The sequence below is a fragment of the Pteropus medius genome, unplaced genomic scaffold (assembly GCF_902729225.1).
Source record: "Pteropus medius unplaced genomic scaffold, Ma_sr-lr_union100, whole genome shotgun sequence".
NCBI lineage: Eukaryota > Metazoa > Chordata > Mammalia > Chiroptera > Pteropodidae > Pteropus > Pteropus medius.
This window is the reverse complement of record NW_024343579.1, coordinates 174,090-193,902: the sequence shown is the minus strand read 5'-3', so window position 1 is coordinate 193,902 and position 19,813 is coordinate 174,090. Positions and strand designations below refer to the sequence as shown.

General features: G+C 38.5%; 1 protein-coding gene across 3 annotated transcripts in view; it reads right to left on the bottom strand.

Annotated features, from left to right (window-relative positions):
• Positions 1 to 19,813, bottom strand: part of CD99L2 (CD99 molecule like 2) — a 112,660-nt gene that overhangs the window by 56,709 nt on the left and 36,138 nt on the right. For all 3 annotated transcript variants that reach the window (XM_039867582.1, XM_039867583.1, XM_039867584.1), the window contains exon 2: positions 9,216 to 9,278. In XM_039867582.1, the coding sequence (XP_039723516.1) occupies positions 9,216 to 9,278 (63 nt within the window). The remainder of the gene's footprint in view (positions 1 to 9,215; positions 9,279 to 19,813) is intronic.

Sequence of the window (19,813 nt, the reverse complement as noted above, 5' to 3'; positions counted from 1 at the left end):
TAAAAAAAAAAAAAAAAGATCTCAAATCAAAAGCCTAACTTTCATATTAAGAAACCAGGAAAAGGAAGAAACTAAACCTAAACCAAGCAAAATAAATTAAGAGTATAGCAGAAATGAAACAGAATATGAAAATAGAATAAGTCAACAAACCAAAAAGTTGATTCTTTCAACAAAATTGGCAACCTATCAGCAGACTGACTAAGACGAAAGGACCTAAATTACTAAATTTGAGAATGACAAAGAGCATATTACTACCAAGCTGATGGAAATGGAAAAGATTATTATGGAATACTATGGAAAATTATAATAAATTAGATAACCTAAATGAAATGGACAAATTCCTATCAAGATACAAACTGCCAAAACTTATTTGAAACAGAAAATCCGACTAGATCTGTAACAAGAGATTGAATCAGTAATTTAAAAACGTCCGACAAAGAAAACCACAAGGCTTCGTTGGTAATTTCTACCAAATGTTTAAAGAAAAATTAATACGAATTCTTCTGATACTCTTCCAAAAAAGAGAAGAGTATGGAAGACTTCCTAACTCATTCCACGAGGCCAACAGTACCTTAATACTAAAACCAGACGTATCCACCACAAGGTAACTACAGACTTATAACCCTTTTAATACAAATGCATAATCTTCAACAAAATACTAGGAAATCATATTCAGCAGCATATTAAGGTTATAGAACATGACCAAGTGGAATTTATTCCAGGAATGCAAGGGTAGTTCAATATAAGAAAATTCAATCACTGTAATATCCAATATTAATAGAACGAAGTAAGAAATAAAGCATGATCATTTCAACAGATGTATAAAAATCTTTTGACATCATTTCATAATCAAAACACTCAACTGGACCACCTTCTTACATCACATACAAGAATAGACTCAAAATGTATTAAAGACTTAAATGTAAGATCCGGAACCATAAAACTTCTAGAAGAAAACATAGGCAGTAAACTCTCTAATATTGCTAACAGTAATTTCTTTTCATACATATCTCTTCAGGCAAGGGAAACCAAAAATAAACAAATGGGACTACATCAAGCTAAAAAGTTTTTGCACAGCAAAAAGAAACCATCGACGAAACAAAAAGCCTACTGAATGTGAGGAGATATTCGCTTATGATACATCTGATGAGAGGTTAATATACAAAATTTATAAAGAATTCACACGACGACAACAACAACAAAAACAATCCAATTAAAAAATGGGCAGAAGACCTAAATAGATATTTCTCCAAAAATGAAATACAGATGGCCAATAGACACATGAAAAATGCTCAAAGTTACTAATCATCAAAGAAATGCAAATTAAAACCACAATGAGCTGTCACTTCACACCTGTCAGAATGGCCATCATCAATAAATCAAAAACCATGTGTGTTGGTGAGGATGTGGAGAAAGGAAACACTCGTGCACTATTAGTTGTATTGTAAATTGGTGCAGCCACTATAGAAAACAGTGTGGAGATTCCTCAAAAAATTAAAAATAGAACTACCACATGACCCAGCAATTCCATTTCTGAGTATTTATCCAAAGAAACCCAAAACATTAATTTGAAAAGACATATGCACCCTATGTACAATAGGTCTATGATCCACTTTGAGTTGATTTTTGTAATAAGGTGTGAAATGAGGGTTGGAATTCATGTTACAGCTTAGGGTTATCAACTGTTTGGCATATGGCTATCCAACTGTTGCAACTTAATTTATTGAAAAGACTATACTTTCTACACTGCATTATCACAATGGTTGCACATACACTGTTGGTGGGATTGCAAATCGGTGCAGCCACTATGGAAAACAGTCTGGAGGTTTCTCAAAAAATTTAAAATGGATATACGTTTTGACCCAGCAATTCCACTTCTGGGTATTTAACCAAAGAAAACCAAAGCAATCATTCATAAAAGTCTATGCACCCCAATGTTCATGGCAGCACAATTTACAACAGCCAAGCTATGGAAGCAACCTAAATGCCCATCAACAAACGATTGGATAAAGAAGTTATGCTTCATATATACAATGCAATATTACTCAGCCATTAAAAAATGAAATCTTACCATTTGCAATGACATGGATGGAACTAGAGGTTATTATGCTGAGTGAAATAAGACGGAGAAAGATAAATACCATACGATTTCACTTATATGCAGAATCTAAGGAACAAAAAGAACAAACTCATCAAAAACAGACTCACAAATATAGAGGACAATCTAGTGATGACCAAAGGTGGGGGGTTGGGGAGCTGGGAGAATGGGGTGAAGGGTTAAAGAAGGGTTAAAGAAGTACAAATAGAAGTACAAATAAAGAAGTAGTTCACAGATGGTCAGGGGAATGGGGAGCACAGCATAGGGAATGCAGTTAGCATTAATGTAATGGCTAGGTGGAGAGCCAGAGGAGAGAAAGAGCAATCAGGGGCATTGTTTTATAAGCTATATAAATGTCTAACCAACGCACTGTATACTTGAAACTAATAATAAAATAAAATGCTAAAAATAAAATTTAAAGAAAGAATGAAGTTGGACCCCTATCTCACACCATATACTAAAATTACCCCAAGATGGATCAAAGACCTAAATGTAAGAACTAAAACCATAAAACTCTCAGAAAAAATCAAAGGGGAAAGTCTTCATGACCTTTGATTTGGCAACATATTTTTAGAGATGGCACCAAAAGCATGAGCAATGGAAGAAAAAAGATAAACTCCATCAAAATTAAAAACCTCTGTGCATCTATGAACATTTTCAAGAAACTGAAAGGAACCTACGAAATGAGATAAAATATTTGTAAATCATATCTGATAAAAGTTGAGCATCCCCGATGTATAAAGATATCTTAAGTCATCAGAAAAATGCAAATTAAAACTACAGTGGAGTTCCATTTCTCACCACTAGGATGGCTACAATTAAAAAAACCAAAAACATAAAACCAGAAACAAAACTTTCAGAAGAAAACACAGGAAAAAACTTTCTTGACATTAGACTTGGCCCTGATTTCTTGGAAATGATACCAAAGCATAGGCAAAAAAGCAAGAATAGACAAGTGGGACTATATCGTACTAACAATCTTCTGGACAGCAAAGGAAACAATCCACACAATGACAAGACAACTCACAAAATGAGAGAAAATATTTGCAAATCATGTACCTGATAGGGGGTCAATATCCAAAATATGTAAGGAAATCCTACAACTCAACAGGATCTATGAAAAACAGTATGGAGGATCCTCAAAAAGTGAAAAATAGTACTATCATTTGATCCGGCAATCCCATATCTGGGTATACACCCAAAAGAAATGAAATCAGGATCTCGAAGAGCTATCTGCACTTATATGTTCATTGCAGCATTAGTCTCAACAGCCACGATGTAGAAACCCAAGTGTCCATCGATGGATAAGTGGATAATGAAATGTGGTAATACATACAATGGAATATCATTCAGCCTTATAAAAAAGAGGAAATCCTGCCATTTGCAACAACATGGATGGACCTGGAAGACATTATCCTGGTGTCCGGAGAAAGGACAGAGAAAGCATAATCCCACTTTTATGAGGAATCCAAAATAGTCAGATTCATACAATCAGCGAGTAGAATGCTGGTTACCAGGGACTGAGGAGAAAGGGACACGGGGAAGGTGTTAGTCAAAGGGAACAAAGTTTCAGGGGGAAAAAAAGAAAAAAAAAGGAAAATAAGCTGGCCGGGATGTGGAGAAACTGGAATCCTCATACATGGCTGGTGAAAATGTAAAATGGTTCAGCCAAACTTTTTTCCACAGGAGTTGAACCATGATATTATTTACATGAATTGTCCGGAATAGATAAATCGATTGCTATAGAAAGTAGAGTGGTGTTGTCTCGGGTTAGGGGGAGGGGGAAATGAGAAGCTGCTTGCTTAATGTCATGTGATTTTTACTTCATGTGACTTTTACTTCAGTCATTTTCTTTTTTCTTACAAAGAGGAAGGGGCGAGAAAGGAGACCATCACCACAACTGCATGTACATCCTGCCACAACTCAGTTTTAGTAAAAGGTATATATGTAAGTTGGGACTATGGAAGGTCTTTCCCTTAAAAGTATCATGTTTACCCTCTGGGAAGGCTTTGAGTACACTAATGCATACCTCAATATGAAGACCACACCAGGGGATGGGTTTTTATGGTAAGAGAACCACATGTGATAGCCTGCTGTCACTATATATTTTTTATCCGGCTCATCAGTTTAGAGATGATTTTAAGTCTATAATTTCCATCTGACTTTGCACCTGTAAAATGAAGTACAGTTTACCTGTCTAAACGAGGCTCGTTATGTATATCTATATTATGGTGATGTGTATAGGTGGGAAAAGAAATTATGTTACTTAAACCATTCATTATCTGAGGAACTTTCAGAAGAACAATTGCTACTTATGTAATATTAGCTTAAAATACGTAGGACTCAAACAGCTCTTGTGTAAAAATATTTGCTTTTCTGGATTAAAAAAAAAATCGACTGGCCTTAGATGTAAGGGTTTATTTTCAGACTCTCAATTCTGTTCAATCTGCATCTCCATCCCTGGGAAGTCCTGCCCTACTACGCACCGTTCATGGAGGAGTCTGGTTTTTCTGAAGACCTGCAGGTGCCATTTCAGGAGAGGGCGCTCCTTACACGCATGTGGAGCCAGCTGCTCTGTCAGAGCCTGAGCCTGCGGTACTGTTGAACATGAGCTTAGGTTTGTGCACTTTGTAAGATACTATTAACTGCAGATTTTCTTGTCATTAGCCTTTAAATGGGATTTATTATCATCCATAATTGAGATGAGGGAAGTCTAGCTACTTATCAAGGAATTAGAATAGTAGGTCAACTTCCTCAAAGCAGTGAGCTCCTAAAATAAAGAAACCTTATTTCTGTGAAGCCTTTTTCAAAATGACAAACTTAGAAAGGATTCTTTGCTGCCCAGCAAATGCTGCCAGCAATATGGCACTCCTATCAGGAGTGATTCTTTATAATATGTGCTATAACAAAACATTAAACCACCGGACGGGTTGCCCCGGAGGTGGCTTAAATGATGGTGTCCATGGTATTCCAAGGAAATGGGAATTTCCCACCTGTAAGCAGCTTTATTCGGCAAGAGCAGAAGTGTGTTCCCCTGTGAGATGAATACACACACAGGGAAAAAGGAAGCGATGGTGGGAGGGAGGGGGAAGGGAGGAGAAAAGAAATGGAGAGGGAAAGAGAGACAGAAGGAAGGAGAAAGTAAAGGAAGAAAAGGAGGAACAACATGGATGAACCTTGGAAATGTTATGCTAAGTCAAAGAAAGCAAACAAAGTCCACATGTTACATGACCCCATTGATAGAAAATGACTAGAATAGGCAACTCCACAAAGACAGAAAAGAGATCAGTGGGTGCCAGTGGCTTTGGGGAAAAGGGACAGTCAGGGGACTGGGGAGTGATAAGTAAAGGGTGCAGTGTTTCTTTTTGAGAACCTGACCAGTTGTTCTAAAATTGACTGTGATGATGGTTGCATGACCCTGTGAACATGCTAAAAACCACTGAATTGTATACTTTAAATGGGTAAATTGTATGGTATGTGAATTACACCTTGATAAAGCTGTTTAAAAAATACTCCAGGAGCTTCCCCTATCACTTAGAATACAGCGTCACCATGCATTAGGAGACCCTTTATGATCCAGCCCCTGCCAATTTCTCTGTCTTTTCTCTAACATTCTTCACACTTCTAGCCACACAGACCATCTTCCAGGCCCTAGAGCCAACCCAGTTCTTTTCTGCCACAGCGCTGTTATACCTAACTCCTTGGCCTCAAAGGGTCATTTCCGAGCTCCTTGCACGTCACCTTTCATCAGAGAGGCCTGTACCACTTTATCTGACACAGTCACCCCTTATACCACATCCTTTGGCCCTTTCCTGTCCCATCATCCTGTTGTATTTGTTGTAAAATATCTAAAATTATTTTATGTACTGTGTCCTTCCAGAGAGAATAACTTCATCAAGTCACTGACCTAGTCCACGTGGTATATCCTACACCTGGAATAGTGCCTGGCAGCAAACAAGCACTCAATAACCATTGTTGAATGGATGAAGGTCATTTACAATAGCCTGACCTACGTGGTTCAGGGATTCTTTAAACAAGAAATGTACAATATACAAAGAAGAACATTCTCTACTGGAAAAATAACTGAGCCAATGAGAGATGCACAGGCCTATCTCTTCAAAACTTCAGTTGCATGAAACATAAGCTAAAATCGAAAAAAAAAAGGATGGCAGAGTGATATGGTCTTGAAGGATGTCATTCAACCAAAGACATCATGTGCCAGTGGCCTATGGGTCCCAGACACACTGTCTTATGGGTGCTGATGAGATCAGAGGGTCATGCACAGGACTGAAAAGGTGATGTAAATACTTAAAAGTCTTTCCATCAGGAAATTAACATATTTGTTACTTGAGGGTCTGTTTTTACTTAACGAGTTTCTTTTTGTTTTAGGTCATGTTTATTTTTGGAGATGAACAATTTCATTAAAGTCATAGCTGGTTATAAATTAAGTATATTTATTTCCCTAGCAATCTAAAAGGCCACCTGTGTGTATAGGACAGTGTGCATGCTCAGCAAACACCTGAGAACACCCTAAGATCTTCTTGCACACCATACATAAAACGAACTTCTAAGAGATTTATAGTTTTAGGTACATGATCTATTTTGAATTAATTTGTGTAAGGTGTGAGGCAGGGGTCCAACTTCATTCTTTTGCACATGGCTATCCAGTTGCCCCAGCATCATTTATTGAAGAGACTATTCTTTCCCCACTTGAATAGTCTTGACATCTTTGTCAAAAGCCATAGATATAAACAGGGTTTATTTCTAGACTCTCAGTTCTATCCCATTGAGCTCTCTCTATATGCCTGTCTTTATGCCAGCACCACACTACCTGTGATTATTGCACATTTGTAGTAAGTTCTGAGATTGAGAAGTGTGAGTCCTCCAACTTCTTCTTTTGCAAGACTTTTTTGGTTATTCTGGGCCCTGTGAATTTCTATATGAATTTTAGGATCACTTGTCCATTTCTGAAAAATTCGAGCTGGGATTTTGACAAGAATTGCATTGAGTCTGCTGATCGACTTAAGTAGGTGAGTGTTCCTCAGCTTGACTCTTACACTGGAGACCCAGTCCTCCCAATCGAGTCAGTCAAAGAATAACAATAATAACCAAGCACCCGCCTTTTACCAAGTCCTGTGCTAAGCACTTTGCATGGGCCAGGTCATTTAATCCTGACAATCACCCTAGGAGGTAAGGCTTATTAACTTCGTGTATAAGATGAGGCCACTGAGGAGCAGAGAAGTAAGGTGACTCAGCAAAGGTGACAGTTAATAAGTGGTAAGGACAAAGTTCAGACACAGGAAGTCTGGCTCCAGAGGTCCTGCCTTTCTCAATCCAGAATATACAAAAAGATCCCACAAACTCATAAAAAAACCCCAAGCAACACAGAAAGGATATGAAAAGACAGTTCACCAAAGAGGAAAATGCAAACAGCTGATAAATATATGAAATGGTACTCCTTCTTAGTATAATCAGGGAAATATATAATAAGCAATAAACTATGCTGTCCATCATATTAGTAAAATGTTTTTGATTGGTAAAATCTGGTGGTAAAATCTGGGATAAAATGTACTCTTATAACAGTATCGGTAGGAGCATATAATGATACATTTATTTTGGAAACAATTTCGCAGAATCTATTAAAATATATAATACATATACCCTTTGGCCTCCTAGTTCCATTATACTTGGGCGCAAAAGATATGGACAAGAATTGTTCACTGAAGCCCAACTTGTAATTGTGCAAAACAAAAACAAACCACATGTCTGCCAGTAAGGAAATGGCACCATTGGCCATGGCCAAAGCCACACCACTGGAATGTCAGCTCCACGAAGCACAGGTTTGTGCCTGTGATATAGTATATGGATATGCAGTAGGTTGAATGGTAGCCTCCAAAATATACAGCCAAGTCCTGACCCCCAGAACCCATGAATGTGACCTTATTTGGGAAAGGGTCTTTGCAGATATAATTAAGGATCCTGAGATGAGATCATTCAAGATTATCCAGGTGAGTTCTAAATCTAACGGAAAGTGTCCTTGTAAGAGACAGAAGACGGACAGACACACACACACACGCATGCGCACAAACACACACGAGTAGGCCATGTGAAGATGGAGGCAGAGACCGGAGTGCTGCAGAGGCAAGCCGAAAGGTGACAAGGACTGCTGCCACCACCAGGAGATAGAAGAGGAAAGACTCTCCCCTCGAGCCTTCAGAGGGAGCATGGCCCTGCCAATACCTTGATCTTGGACTTCTTGCCTCCAGAACTGAGAGAGAATGAATTTCTGAGGTTGTAAGTCACCCAGTCTGTGGCACTTTGTTACTAGGAAACTAACACAGATAGATACAGTCACTCAGGTATTTGATACATATTAAACTGAGAAAAAAAAAACAAGTTGTAAATTAACATGCATATAACTAAATGAAAAAGCCCTACACCCTATGTAAAACGAACAAACAAACGAACAAACAAACAAAAACAGACACCAAAATATCTATGTGTATAGATGTACGTAACAGCATAGAAAGCTAATCGGCAGTTCCTTCTTGGGATGGGAGTAGGTGTTAGTAGGATTGGGAGGGGTCAAGGGAAATCTCAGCTTTAGACAGTAAAGGAAATCTTTACTTTCTAAGCATCCATGTATTTTTTTGAAAAAAATGATTTAAAAATTTCCAAAAGACTTAAAGAGAAACTGATGACAAAGCTTATTTAGCATTTGAGAGATTATATGTAGACACCATTTTAAGAAAAGCATCATAAAAAAATCTGAAAAGAGAAACAAATTCCTTATTCACTTCAAAGTACCATTTTCTGAGCTAGGGAAGACAGTTCTCAGAGGCCACTGCTGACATGTTACACCGGGGTGGGCTATGAGTTGCGCCGGAGAAAATGCTATATCAGTTATAACACACTGTTTGGTATTCTCCACAAAGGAAGCAATGGATTTTAAATATTCAGATTTTCTTTTAAATAATGCAATTTATGATAACCATATTTTATCTGATCAAGTGAAATACAGGCCGTCTGTTGTTTTCTTTGAGTATGTATTCTAAGCGGCTGGTGCACGTTAATCACTATTGTTTACTTTTAATAGTTTATTTAATCTACTACTCACGCTTTACTGAGGCAGTTTCTTTCAATGCATCCCTCAGATCTAAATCATTCAAGTCTCCGGATCCTAAAAATTAAAAGAAATAAAAATTAACTATCTTTGCATGAAACGAAATAATACTGAAATACTTTCTCGTAAGGTCGTTTCCCTTTAGACAGTGTCATGAAGGTAACCCCACAAAAGGAAATCAGTTGAAATCATCCAAAGATATACTGAGTTGCTATCCTTCTGCAAGTGACTTATCCCCAACAAATCAACACACATTTTTCAGTCCACTAGAAGTTTGAAGGCTCAAATGTACGGAACACAATCTTACAGAAGTATTTCTCCATGGTGTGTATGACGTCTGCAACAGGAAGTATCAGAGCCCAAAGCTCCACTGATAATGGGCTAAATTCTTTTACCCATCCCAGGTCTTACAAAGGCTGCTCTGCATTTTGTAAATTCGGGGTACCTCCCACCAACCCCAGCACCCATACCTAGACTAGTAGCTCTGACCGATTACACATAACTGAAAAGGTCTGGGGAAAATCTTTTCACAAGAACAATCTGTCCTCGGAAGTGGACCCATCTGCCCAACCCTGCCTGCTGTGAAATTTGTCAGTTGTCATTCCCTCTGGATGAGCATGCACTTTTCCACAGGGGTATACACATCATCAAGTCCCAAGCAAACAACTATGCATGTGCACTGGAACTGAACAAATAAGTAGATGGTGGATTGCAGAAGCCAGGTTTCTCACTGTTGGAGAGCGAGGTTACAGATAAGGCTAGAATGATCCATGTAATGATCGATTAGACTTAGAGACCTCAGTATGAATCATGTTTAGCTTAAAATATACATGCATATATATACACATGTATATACACAGAGATGGTTACATATAGAAATATTTGGGTTACTATGCAGACATATATTCCCTAGCTCTGTCAGCTGAGAGGTCTGGAAGCAATAACACCCCAGTAGCGAGGAGCACACCAAGCACCCAGATCTTGGTTTCTAAATACTATTCTCCAATAAAAGGGACCAGAGCTCCTTGGAGAAATGGCTGATTCTAGGATTGAGCACAGGAAATATATGAGCTTGAAGCATGTTATAATGCCAGGAAGTACTTCTAAAAATATTGATGTTGATGGGTATATGCCAAAGGGGCAGAGCACTAACTGAAAGAGTTCTCAATGGTGAGAGATGGAATAATTTAGGCAATAAAGTAGTACTGGATAATAACCCTAAGTATAAAATAAATATCCATGATTGAGCAAATACAGAAAGAGAGCAGAATTCAAATTCATTTATGTAGATACTTCTCCCTCAAGGAGGTGAAGCATAACTCCCTACCTCCGTAAGTTTTGACTTCCTTCCAAAGATTACAGTATGAGAAGGTGAAGAAGGTGCAGAAAGTAACTTTACAGTGGATAGACCTGACAAACACTAAATCGACTGGGCAATCATAGTATCAATAGTGATGAGTAATATTGTTAGTATATACCTTTGGTATGATGCGATAAAAAGGGTGCTATATGTGTGTGATCTTCCTCTCCAAAAACCCATAACCCCAGCATAATCATGAGAAAAACAGCAAACAAATTCCAACCAAGGGGCATCCTACAAAATACCTGACCAGTATTCCTCAAAACTATCAAGGTCGTCAAAAAGAGAAATACAAATTGGTGGTTACAAAATGGTCATGGGGATGTGAAGTATAGCATAGGGAATACAGTTGATAATATGGTAATAACTATGTATGGTGCCAGGTGGGTACTAAACTAATTGAGGGGATCACTTTGTAAATTATATAATTATCTAACCACTATGCTATACACCTGAAACTAATATAAAGTATTGAATGCCAACCCTAATAGAAAAAGGAAAAGTCTAAGAAACTGGCATAGGCTGAAGAGCCTAAGGAGATATAGAGATGGAAAGTTATGTGGTACCCTGGACTGGATCCTGTAACAGAAAAAGGACTTTAGATGAAAACTAAGGAAATCTGAATAGAGTACGGAGTTTAGTTTATAATAGTGTGTCAATATTGGTTAATTGTGACAAATGTACCATACTAATATAGAATAATAATAGGGAGAACTGGATGCAGAGCTTAAGGGAACTCACTGTACTAGCTTTGCATTGTGAATCTAAAACTGTTCTAAAAATAAAGTTTATTTTTAAAAATCCATTTCCTATAGCAAAAAAAATAAATAAATAAGGGTAACCACTAAAAGAAGAGCTACAGGATATTAACCTCTAACTCATTCAAGAAAAAACCATGAAAGGTCAACACCACCAACTAAAAAATCAATCCAAAAAAGACAAACAGGAAAAAAACGAGACGCATAAATCTTAAATAGGAAATATGTTAAATGGAAAACAAACTTTAACATAATATAATCATAACAAAAAATGAGTATAAATAGGGTAAATGTTCTTTCAAACGGTAAATGGGATAAAAATATAACTACGTGTTGTTGACAAAATATAAATCTAAAATAAAATGGCAAAAAAAAGATCCAGGAGAATAGAGAAATATATACAATGCAAATGCTAACAGGAAGGAACAGATGTGATAAAATTAATATAAAATTCAAGACTCAAACTTCTAAATAGGAAAAGAGCAATGTTTTATAAGAATAAAGCATATAATCCATCGAGAAAATAAAAGTCATAGCACTTAATAGCTTCTAAAATTCTAAAGTAGACTTTTGCTTCTTGCTATGATGGAGTAACTGGTATCAGATTAACCGACATCATAAACCAGAAAATGGAGAAAACATGAGGCAACAATTTTCAGCACTGAACAACAAGCACCGAAAGACTGCAGTCCCTGAGATCAGGAAAACTGTGACAGCTAAATCCAACAGATGATCCTGGATTGGATCCTGAACCTATAAAGGCCATTATTGGGACAATCAGCGAAATTTGGATGAGGTATGTGGACTAGATGGTAATATTGGATCACTGTCAACTTTCTGATCTTGATGGATGTACTATGGTCATGGAGGAGGGTGTCCTTGTTTTCAGAAAAGGCACACTGAAGTGTCAAGAGGTGATGGGCATCACGTTTCTGACTGATTCTGAAATGATTCAGAAAAAAAAATTCAAACTACATAGACACACCAGAGCAAATGTGGTAAAAGTAGGGAATCTAGGGGAATAGTAAATGGGAATTCCCTGTATTAGACATTGGGACGACTGGTGAAACTTGAATGGTGTCTGAGGACTAGGTGGTAGTAATGTATCAATGTGAATTTCCTAATTCAGATGGTTACACTGAGGATATATAAAAGGATGTCCTTCTTTATAGGAAATGCACTCTAAAGTATACTGTATGGTGCGGGGGATGGTGGTGATGGGGCATCAGGTATGCAACTCACTCTCAAATGATTTGAAGCGGGGCGAACATCCTTTGTACAGGTACTTGCAAGTTTCCTGTAGGCTTATAATTGTATCGACATTTAAAAAATTAAAAATAATTTAAATATGCACATTTCTCAACCCAACAATTACATTTTTAGTTACCTGTTACAGAAAAATACTTGTACATGTGCCCAAAAAGATATGGATGAGGATGTTCGTGGCAATACTGGTTACAATAGCAAAAAGAAATGGAAACAGACCAAGTGTTGCTCATCAAAGAAGAATGATTAAATAAAATATAGTTCTTTACTACAATGAAAAGTTCTCTAACTATTTAAAAGACTGGGATACCCTGAGTAAACTAGGAATAGAAGGGAACTTCCCAAACTTAATAAAGAATATCTACAAAAAACCTACAGCTAACATACTTAATGGTGAGAAACTAAAACTTTCCTTCTAAGATCAGGAACAAGGCAATGATATCCCCTCACACCACTGCTTTTCAAAATCATACTGGGAGTCCTGGCTACTGCAACAACAACAAAAAAAGGTATACTGATTGAGAAGGAAGAAATAAAACTGTCTTTGTTCACAGAGAACATGATGTTTATGTAGATAATCCCAAAAGAATAATTTAAAAAAACCCTCCTGGAACTTAGTAAGTGACTACAGCAAGGTTGTAGGATACAGGGCTAATATACGAAAGTCGATTGCTTTCCTACATACCAGTAACGAACAAGTGGAATTTGAAATTAAAAACACAACACTATTTATATAAGCAGCCCCTCCCAAAAATAAATAGCTAGTATAAATCTAACAAAAATATATAAGATCTATATGCAGAAAATTATAAAACTCTGATGAGAGAAATCGAAGGAGAAATAAGACACAATACTGTCAAGATGTCAGTTCTTCCCAACTTGATTTATAGATCCAACACAATCACAATCAAAATGTCAGCGAGTTAAGATATTGACGAACAGATTCTAAAGCTTATATGGAGAGAGAAAAGACCCAGAATAACCAATACAGTATTGAAGGAAAAGAACAAAGTTGGAGGACTTACACTACCCAACTTCAAGACTTACTATAACACTAGAGTAATAAAGATAGTGTGGTTTGAGCAAGAGAAAAAGAAAAGATCAATGAAACAGAAGAAAGAGCCCCAAAATAGACCCACATAAATATAGTCAACTAATCATTGACAAAGGAACAAATGCAACACGACGGAAAAAAGACAGTCTTTTCAACACATGGTGCTGGAACTGGACACCCACATGCAAAAACATAAATCTAGACACAGACTTTACATCCTTCGCAAACATTAACTCAAAATGGATCACAGACCTAAACAATAAAACCACCTCGAAGATAACACAGAAAATCTAGACCTGCGTTTGGTGATGACTCGTTAGAAACAACACCGAAGGCATGACCCATGAAAGAAAAATCGATAAGCTGGACTTCATTAGAATTAAATTCTGCTCTGCAAAAGATACTGTCAAAAGAATGAAGACACGAGCCACGGACTGGGAGAAAATATTTTCAAAAAGATATCTGATAAAAGGCCATTATCCCAAATAGACAGAGAACACTTGAAACTTAAAAACAATCCGATTAAAAAATGGGTCACGCCCCAGTGGTCCCTGGCATCTAGTCATTCTCTGGGCCACTCCTGTGGACCTGAATAGACATTTTTCTAAAGACATACAAATGACCAACGGGTACATGAAAAGATGCTCAACATCACTAATCATCAGGGAAATGCAAATCAAAACCACAATAAAACATTATCTCACACTTGTTAGAATTGCTATTATCAAAAAGATAAGAAATAATGACTGTTGGCAGGGATGTGGAGAAAAGTGAACCCTTGTGCACTGTTGGTGGGAATGTAAATTGGTGTCGCCACTATGAAAACCAGTATAAAGGGTCCTCAAAAAGTGAAAAAGAGAACTACCATATGACCCAGCAATTCTATTTCTGGGTGTAGAGCTGAAGGAAATGAAATTGCTATCTCCAAGAAATAGCCGCACCCTCATGTTCACTGCAGCATTATTCTCAATAGCCCAAACATGGAAACTACCTAAGTGTCCATCGATGGGTGAATGGATAAAGAAAATGTAACACATGCATATGCGCACACAATGGAATATTATTCAGCCACGAAAAGAAGGAAATTCTGCCTTTTCAACGACATGAATGGATTCTGAGGGCATTATGCTAAGTGAAATAAATCAGAGAAAGACAAACACTGTATGACCTCGCTTATACGTGGGATCTAAAAAGCCGAATTCATAGAAACAGAGAGAGTAGAACGGTGATTTCCAGGGGCTGTGGGCGGGTGGTAGGAGAAACAGGGAGATGCTGGTGAAAGGGTATAAACCTCCAATTATAAGATGAATATCTGGGGATCTAATATACAGTATGGTGACTACAGTTAAAAATATTGTATTATATAGTTGAAAATTTCTAAGAGGGTAGATCTTAAATGTTGTCACCACACACACAAATGGTAATTATGTGAGCTGGTGAAGGTGTTAACTAATCTTACTGTGATCATCATTTCACGGCATATACATGTATCAAATCATCGTATTGTACATTACACAATTACATCACGTTAAATTTATACAATGTTGTATGTCAATTATATATCGATAATTATGGAAAAAAGGAGACAAAGAAAAATAAAGATATGAACCAGAGTTGGTATATTCCTTATTGGAGTGTTTCTAAAGCTATATACATAAACAACAGCTGACCAAGAGAAAAATTAGTCAGATCTTCACAGATATCTTACCAAAGAAGATATACAGATGGCAAACAAGCATATGAAAACATGCTCTACATCATATGTCGGCAGGGAAATTCAAATTAAAACAAGATACCACTATACACCAATGAGAATGGCCAAAATTTGGAACGCAGACAATGCCAAGTGCTGACAAGGATGTGGAACCAAAGGAAATCTCATTCATTACTGGTGGGAATGCAAAATGGTACAGCCACTTTGGAAAGCAGTCTGGTGGTTTCTAACAAAGCTAAACATATATACATATGTGCCAGTAATTGCACTCCTTGGCATTTACCCAAAGGAGTTGAAAACTTATGCCCACATAACCTGCACATGGATGTTTACAGCAACTGTCTTCATAACTGCCAAAACTTGGAAGCAACCAAGATGTCCTTAAGTGAATGGGTAAACTGTGGCACCTCCAGACAATGGGATAGTCTTCATTGCTAAAAAGAAATCAGCTATCGAGCCATGAAAAGACACAGAAGAATCTTCAATGCCTATTACTAAGTGAAAGAAATTGTAAAAGCGACATACTGTAATTGATTCTCACTATTATGACATTCTGGACAAAATTATGGAAACAGTAAAAAGATGAGTTGTTTGCCAGGGACTGCGGGGGAAGGGATGAATAGCGGAACGATGTTTAGGGCAGTGAAACTACTCTGTGATACTGTAATGGATACATGCCCCTCGAAATTTGTCCAAAATCACAGAATATACAACACCAAGAATGAACCCTGATGTAAACTATAGACTTTAGAGGATAATGACGTGTTCATATAGGTGAATCAATTATAAATAACGTACCACTCTGGTGGGGGGTGTTAATAATAATGGAGGCTATGCCTGAGTAGGGGCAGAAGGTAAATGAGAAAACTCCATACCCTCTGCTCAATATTGCTCTAAACCTAAAATAAAACTATAATATAAAAAAATAAAGTCTATTCAAACAAAGAATGATAAAAGTCTGTATACTGACATGGGAGAGGTCTCTAAGATGTACTAACAAATAACTAAAGCAAGATACAGAGAAGTATTTTTCATTTGTGTATCTATATGGATAGCCATAACAATTTTCTGGAAGCTTACACACAAAAACTGGTTAACAGTGGCTGTGTTTAGAGAATGTGAACATTTCGCTATTAATTTCAACCCTTCTCTGCCTTTTTTTTTTAGTATTGTACATGTATTTCTCTTATGATGATGATTTAAAAGTTCTTTATCGACCTCCCCCCAAAATCATAAGCCAATCATCCTGCTGGGTATTCCTTCAAAACTCTATCCTTTCTCACCCAAGAATGGGAAGAATAGGTTCTTCCAAATAACATCTTGCATAGGTAATGTGTTTTTAGCCTCAGCCATGTGCTACTGTTTGTTTCTATATTCTGTTATGTATCATCAAGTAAAAACAACAATTTAATGATTTTGCAGTATTAATCCCTCGTTGATCTTGGATTCTAGAGACCCAAACCAGCTGTGGACAAAACCATTCAATCTCAAGCTACATCCTGAGGTATGAAGACAACTTCAGAGTCTACAAGCAAGCACAGCTGCTAAAATCAAGATGGGAACAAATATTCTGAGAGATACCACACCTCCAATGGTTTAAATTCCGTGCCTCTTCCACGCGATCTGTAACTAGACTACTCAGTTTGAGTGTAAGCAGACAGGAATCCTTGCATTAACAACACTGATTCACCCTCTGGCACCAGGCACGTATTAGAAAGCAGCTGATTCATCGTAGGCTCAATTTACAAGCCCCAAATCACTGGGTATCTGGACGGCCAGTGTTCAAGTATTTGGCAGAGGAGTTCCCTCATTCCACTGCAGAAGGTCACAAAGAATTTCTTTTAACGGCAAAAGCATGCAGTGAGCTGGTCACACCTGTCTGAAAACGTCCTTTCACACAGAGCAGGACTTTGGAAACATTACACACGGCCTTGTGCGTGTCCTTGAGAAGATCCATTTAGTAAGGAAATTGCTGGTCTTACCCGCAGACAACCCAGCAGCCTGTGTCCGTCCTGAAGTGGATTTTGTCCCTTTGGGAGGGAACATAAACTTGACCTCATATTGCAACCTGACCCACCGTGACTGGGGTCTAAAGTTAAGGGTGCGTTTTTATGAAGGCTGTAAAGCAAGACACAGCAGGCTGTTGTTAGAGAATTCTGCCATGGACTGGCTGGGACCCAGCATCTGCCAAAGCCTTGATTGAAATGTCTGATCCATGAGAGAGCCCATGTGATGTGCCCCTTAGGTAGCCTTTCATTTGGATTTGATTAATTACTCCCTCCTCCGTTCTCCCGCCTGTTCCACTTAGTTCATCCTGAAATCTTGCCCATTCAAGTGTTTGTGCTCGTCCTCTCTGTAGATCTAACATGGCAGCCTCTAGCCACGTGCGGCTTTTTAAATTAAAACTAATCAACACTCAATAAATTTTTAAAATTCAGTTCTTAGTCATTCCAGCCCCATTCCAAATGCTCTGTAGCCACACAGGGCTGGTGGCTACTGTGTTCGACACCGCCAACAGATAACAATTCTATCATCGCAGAAAGTCCCATGGGTAGTGATGCTTGAAGCAGGGACCAGGACTTGGGCATCTCCATGCCCAAACACAGGCCTGGCAGCAAGGAGGCACTCCCTAAAGGTGTGTTCATTGCGATTATCCAAACTCTGTCTCCATGCTGCAAAAGTATCTCTGATCTGCTCGCACGGAATTAGCAATAGATAACTTGATCTTACTTTGTGACAAATCCATTTGGGTTTCACACCCAGAGCAAACTCATCTCTGCAGAGGAACGTATATGTCTGCTCCTTGCTGCTGGACTGAGAACTGCAGAGGCAGCCTGGACCCCGGGCTGCTGAAGATTTCAGAGGCACGGTCACAACTTGGCCAGGGAGACGGGTGCCTCTCAAGTGCCCAGTGACATCTATCCCCCTGCTCTCTAAGGATGGCTTCTCGCCTGCCTTTTCCCTTCATGCATATATGCGGCTTTCGGTTTTGGGGGGTAAGGTCCAGTACAAATCCTAAACGAATAAATACCATAAACCGCTTTTGTTTTCAAATTGCAAAATCTTGACCCTTTTCTTTTGATGAATAAGAACGCAAGGGACACCAGAGACTAGTAAAGCGTAGATGCGTCGTCTCAGGATTTTCCATTTGCCTGTCTGAATGGAGCTTCCATAAACACCCATGTTATACTTAAGTTTGTCCAAGAAAGCCAGAACACCCACCTGCCCGGCAGCAGGGTTAGCACCTGCATCTGTACAACTGCAAAGAAATGGAGCTATTTATCAAATAGGAAAGAGGAAATCCACTCGGTCAACAGTGAGGCAGGCCCTTAAAAGCTGGGAGGGCCCACCAGAAGGTGGGCCAGGATCAAATTCAGACCTGAGGGGGCAAGTCATGACCCAGTAAATAGGACTGTGACGTAAGCCCCCGATCACTTGGGTTCAGAGAATAAGACTAGAAATCAGCTCCAATAGATTGAGCTTACTGATGGAGGGGTCGGGGGCACAGCTTGATTTAACCTGAAATGAGCCATGAAATAAAGATGCTCTACCTTAACGTGATCAAGACCTCGCCTGATGGGCTGCTTGCAAAAGCCATGTGTTTCCCCTGCCCTCTAGCAGGGGGCCACTGGGGCCATGAGTAATAAAAGGAGAACCTGCAGGCCGGAAAAACAACTTCGCACCTCTGTGCTGCAGGAAGCCCCTGCCTGCCACAGAAACATCCCCAAACATCGCTTGTGGGAAATCTATTTCACAAACTCGCTGGCATGCATGGTCAAGTTTTCAAATGTCTCTGGTGCAAATAATTTCACTCCCTTAACACAAACAAGTAGGTCTCGCTCTCCCACCAAAAATGCTAAATTATGCTAGTCCCCAATTTCCCTGAATTTTTGCACTGTTTTAAATTAACTCTTGTTGCCTCAGTCTAGATGGGAACACATTTGTCTTGGTAAATTTATGCCTTCACACCTCAAAGCATGCTGAGTAATTAATATCCTCTGGGTTAGCTAAGCGCTGCAGCATTGCAAGGGAACATGAACATGGCTTTCCTCTTATTCTGATTACTAAATGGATTTAGCTATTGCCACCTGAGCTCCCACTAGTTTCATGAATAAATTGAAAGCACTCCCAGAGAGGAAAGTAATGATGCAAAAGCAGTAGTTCATCAGAAGCCAGGGATCAGCATTTCAGTCCAAAACAGCTATCACCATCAATACATCTGCGGAGTCCAACCCAGGCAGTTCATTTCAGGTATTCACAGGGCACACCTCACTTCTGTTACCTGCTATGTAAAGGAAAATCCGGTAAACAAGAATTTAGATGCAGGTACCATGGCTAAGAGTATTTTTACACATTTCCAGGGAGCATCTTTATGTCCTATGTACATGGCAAGGAGCTTGATATTAAAGGTGAGGAGGGTTTTGTTTTTTTTTTTTTAAT